Source organism: Henckelia pumila, chromosome 3 (assembly GCF_033568475.1).
Source record: "Henckelia pumila isolate YLH828 chromosome 3, ASM3356847v2, whole genome shotgun sequence".
NCBI classification, from domain to species: Eukaryota; Viridiplantae; Streptophyta; class Magnoliopsida; order Lamiales; family Gesneriaceae; genus Henckelia; species Henckelia pumila.
In genome coordinates, this window is record NC_133122.1 from 151954116 (window position 1) to 151959353 (window position 5238).

The following is a 5238-nucleotide window of genomic DNA, read 5'->3' on the forward strand; positions in this document are numbered from 1 at the left end:
AATAAAATTGAAACGATATTGTCAAAATAAATTTTTTTTATTTATTTATTGATCGTGGACAATAAAAATATGGATTGAATTATAAATTTAATCTTTCCGTGTTTAACAAATTAAATACTCACTTTATAATAATACAACAATCCAATGGACATATGCAATGTTCACAAAAATTTATTTAAAAATAAATAAAACATTATTCCAATTTCAAAATGTCATAATACATTAGAAAGTACTCAATTAATGTGCAAATACTATTAAACATTCTTCTCCCACTTGCCTTAGAGTAAATGATACATGTCCAATACTCCCATATTTCGAATGTGTTCCTCAAAAGCTCTAGCAGATAAGCTTTTAGTGAAGGGATCAGCAAGATTTTCAATAGATGTTATCTTGCACACTGTCACATCTTCTCGTTGAACGATATCTCTCACTACTGATACTTCCGTTCAATGTGTTTTCCATGTTGATGTTTCTGGGTTCTTTTACATTTGCCACTACACCACTGTTATCACAATATAAAGTAATGACAGTGTATGCAGAAGGAACAAGCTCGAGGCTGAGCAAAAACTTTTTTTGCCAAACGGTTTTTTTTGTTGCTTCACAAGCTGCCACATACTCCGCTTTCATAGTGGAATCAGCAATACAATATTGCTTGATACTCCTCCAAATAATGGCACCACAACCCAATGTGAATACAGATCCTGATGTAGACTTATGAGAGTCTCTATTAGCTTGAAATTTAGAATCAGCATACCCCACAGGTCTCAACTCAGAAGCTATATAAACAAGAATATACCCTCTAGTTCTACAAAGATACTTGAGAATATGCTTTACAACAGTCCAATGCTCTGGTCCTGGGTTTGACTGATATCTACTAACAATTCCAACATCATAACAAAGGTTTGGTTGAGTGCAAATCATAGCATACATGAGACTTCCTACAACCGAAGCATATGGACCTCGTTTCATGTATCCTAATTCACTTTAATTCTTAGGATTGTGCTCCTTTGACAAGTGAATTCCATGTTTAAAAGGTTTCTGACTTTTCTTGGAATTTTTCATTGCATACCTCACCAATATTTTATCAGTGTATGAGGATTGAGATAAGGCAATCCGTTGTTTTTCCTATCCCGAAGGATCTGGATACCTAGTGCATAATTTGCTTCTCTCATGTCCTTTATATCAAAATGTTGAGCCAAACATTTCTTAGCAGATGTCATCACCCCAACATCATTCTCAATTAATAGGATGTCATCCACATATAACATGAGAAAAATTACCTTGTCATCTAAAACTTTCTTATAGACACAAGGCTCATCAAGATTTTGATCGAAACCATAATCCTTCACAGTTTGATCAAATCTAATGTTCCAAGACCTAGATGCTTGCTTAACTCCATAATAGACATTTTAAGTTTGCATACTTTATGCTCTTGACCGTTTTGGATAAAACCATCTGGTTGCATCATATAAATGCTTTTGTCAATATTTCTATTTAGAAATGTTGTCTTGACGTCCATTTGCCACATCTCATAATCAAAATGAGCTGTAATGGATAAAAGAATCCGAATAGACTTTACCATAGCGACAGATGAGAATGTTTCACCATAATCTATTCCTTCTTGTTGGCTAAAACCTTTAGTTATCAATCTAGCCTTAAAGGTTTCCACCTTTTCGTCTATTCCAAAAAAGTCCTAGTTCTCCTTTTCGAGACACCATTCTGTTGAGGAGTGTATGGTGCGCTCAATCGGGATAAGATCCAATTATCTGATAAGTATGTTCTAAAGTCACTGGATAGATATTTTTCCACTTCATTTCTGAATTCCTTGAATTTTTCAAGAGCTTCATATTTGTGAGACATTAGGTAAAGATAACCTTATCTTGATTCTTGAGTAATAATCAGTGAAGGTGATGAAGTACTTAAATCCGCCTCTTACTTGAACACTAATTGTAAGGCCCAAAAATATTAAGTTGTTAATTACGGAATTTGAGATTTAAATTCCGAAGTTGGAAAAATATTGATTTGAAAATTTATGGAAATTAAAGATTTAATTTCTGAGTTGAAAATATTTAATTTGAGAATTTACGAATTTTGAGATTTAAATTCTGGGATTCTTAAATTAAAAGATTGAACTATTTGAATTGAATAATTATGGTATTTAAGAATTAAATTCTGAGATTACGATATTGAAGGGACTGAAAAGATATTTCAAAATTTGAGCAGAGACCGAATTGCAATTATCGAAGTTTTAGGGGTAAGACCCGAGATTATTTAATTTTAATCCAAGAATATTTAATTTGAGAATTTTTAGAGTTTAGAATTAAATTTTTATATTTTTAAATTATTTAGGATTGAAATTGAATTAAAATATGGGCTGAGGACTGAATTGCAATTACTAGAGATTTCAGGGACTAAACTGCAAAATTTCAATATATATCTTATTTTGACTCTATTTTACACCATTTTCACGTGCAAGCAGCCAAGGAAGGGGAAGAACTTCAGCAGAACCTTCACGCCAATTTCATCATGTCGATCGAAACCTCTGATTTTTCTTCATCCGTCCGTCAGAATTCAGATTTGAACATACATTCGCGATCACCTCTCCAAGGGCTACGTTTTGGTGTAAGTTTTCTTAAGTTCTATAATACTTTGAATTTTGATATTAAGATGGAATTCAAGTATTATTGGTCATATATGTTATTGAGCTAGTAGAGATTATGTAACGGATCGGAAAAAGAACGACGTGCGGAATTATTATGAATTTTCTTATGATTTTCGAAAATCTTCAATTCTGAATTGTTGGTTTGAAGCTTGTATTAGGCTGATGTGAGATAGTTTTGAAGTGTATTTGATTGTTGGATATCCGGATTATAGTCGTTACGCCACCGGTTTACGATTTAAAGTCATTTTGATGTCTTATGATTGAGTTGAAGATTATATGAATTTGACAGCTGATATTCATTGATTTTAAACACTTCATTTCATATTATAGTTGAGGTTATCGAATTTTAATCGACGAGTTCGAGTTTGAAGTGTTTGAAGTTGAATCAAGAATTGATTGAGTCTTGAGTTATAGATTGAAATTGATATGAAAATTCCAGCATGGTTCGAAACTCATTACATCTGATATGGTTATGATTTGATGATGTTGCTGGTTTATGATTTTTATGAAGTAGTGTTGAAAGATAGAGTTGTTAGATTGAGTTTCGGTTACCGATTTTGTATCGTTACGCCTTTTAAGTTAAGAATTGGTTAGTATTGGATTCTATTTGATTGAGCTGAGATATATGTGAGTTCATTACTGATAATTCGAGATTATGATCACTTCTTTTCAGATTGGTAATGAAGTTTGATGACTCGAGAATTCAGTTTTGAACCGAGAAAGATTTGATCAATGTTTGAAGTTGTTTCTACCTTGAAGATTGAGTAAGAAAGTTGAGCAGATTTGATTGATGTTCTTTGATGTAGATGGTTCAGATTTGAAGCGTCTATGATTCAACAAAACGAAAGGTATAAGATGACATCGAGAGTCAGAGATTTGATACTCGAGAATGATGATTCTGGAGTTATCCCGTTAAATCACATACATGTTGATTATTGTTCTTGCTTTAGAAGTTGTTGTTGTCGATCCATTTCAGGTAGTGGATCTTTGATTTTTGTATATGATAATATGATAAATGATTTGATTCTATTGCCAAGGTCTGATAAGATCTTAATTTCGAGTCGGATGTGACTACGATAGATGGTTATCCATGTCAAGATCGGATACGAATCTTGTTGGCAGAGATCTGATATGAATCAATTCTTGATATATGTGTTATATTACTCTATTTTTGAGTCGATATGTTTAGAGTTGAGATGATGTTATTTTAACGCATGTATATATGTCTTTTATACTGAGAAATATATTTTCACAAGAGTTATCTGGTTGTTGTCTTGTTTTGTATGTGTGCATGACAACAGATGAGGCAGGAGCAATTCAGTCTATACTTGGATAGCTCGAGATATAAAGATTTAAAAGTGGAGAGTCGGGTTAAGAAGTAGATTTTGCTGTCAAATTATTGTTATTGAAGTCTTAGAATGATTTGAGAATTTAGAACTAGACTTGAACTTGTTGTTTTGTATTTCTAAAATTATGTATGAGATTCTTATACTTTGAGATTTATGTTTTAGCTTGAATTATGTATTTAGATCATGTTAGAATTGACTTGAAATGGTTCTATATTCAATTATGCTTTAGAAATGCATTTTGACAGCAAAAGATGCTAAAGTGGAATGTTAGAAGGTGGGGGGGGGGGGGGGGGGGGGGGGGAGGGGATTTAGGTTCTATTGGTAACTTTAGCAATTTAAAGCGATTATGCAAATACGCAAGAGGAAGACTTAAAGCAATTAATAATAAGTGCGGTAAATAAATGTGTAATGTAAATAAAGTAGTAAAAGGGATAAGAGATGTTTATGGAAGTTCGACGATAAATCGTCTACGTCTCCCCTTTTTGGTTAAGATCGATTAACCAAGAATTCACTAGCACTTCGAACGTCTTGGCCTTGATGGCTCCAAGGATAGCCGTACAACTCAACACGATCACCGCGCCGATACAACTCAACACTTGGCCTTAAGGGCTCCAAGGATAGCCACAACACTCGTATAATTCACTCGGCTTCACACACGAGTGTTTACAACAATCAAACAACCAAATCACTAATGATCTTATACAAACAACCCTCGATTTTGAATATATCGCGCAACTATCACTTGAATACTTGATGGAGAGGATATTGCTTCTAAAGAGGAGAGGAGATGAATTGGTTGATTTTAAATGGCTTCAAATGACATGTATTTATAGTTGCCAATCCGGGCTGGTTCGGAGCCTCTGAAATGTACTTTGGGTCGTCCGAACGGTGTCTGATTCAAGTTCAAATTTCTACGGCTGGTGAACTGTTCGGGTGGTCCGAACTCATCTTTTTGGGTCGTCCGAATGGCTGCAATAAATTAATTCCGGCAAATTTCTTCCGACAAAATCTTCAGTGGCCGTAAAGTAGTTCGGGTCCTCCGAACTTGTCTTCGGGTCATCCGAAGTGTGCATTTCATGGCCTCCGAGAGTGTCTCCGAGCAATAATTAAATTCCAAATAATTCTTCGGGCCGTCCGAAGTGGTCTTCGATGCCTCCAAGCCTGTCATCCGATCTTTATTTAAATTCAGAATACTCTTCGGACTGTCCGAACGGGTCTTCAGGCCGT

General features: G+C 34.4%; 1 protein-coding gene across 1 annotated transcript; it reads right to left on the reverse strand.

Moving 5' to 3' along the window:
* Nucleotides 1-375: 375 nt before the first annotated feature.
* Nucleotides 376-969, reverse strand: LOC140889751 (secreted RxLR effector protein 161-like). Its single transcript, XM_073297477.1, has one exon. The coding sequence runs from the start codon at nucleotides 967-969 to the stop codon at nucleotides 376-378; it is 594 nt and encodes a 197-aa protein (XP_073153578.1).
* Between the last annotated feature and the right edge of the window lie 4269 nt (nucleotides 970-5238).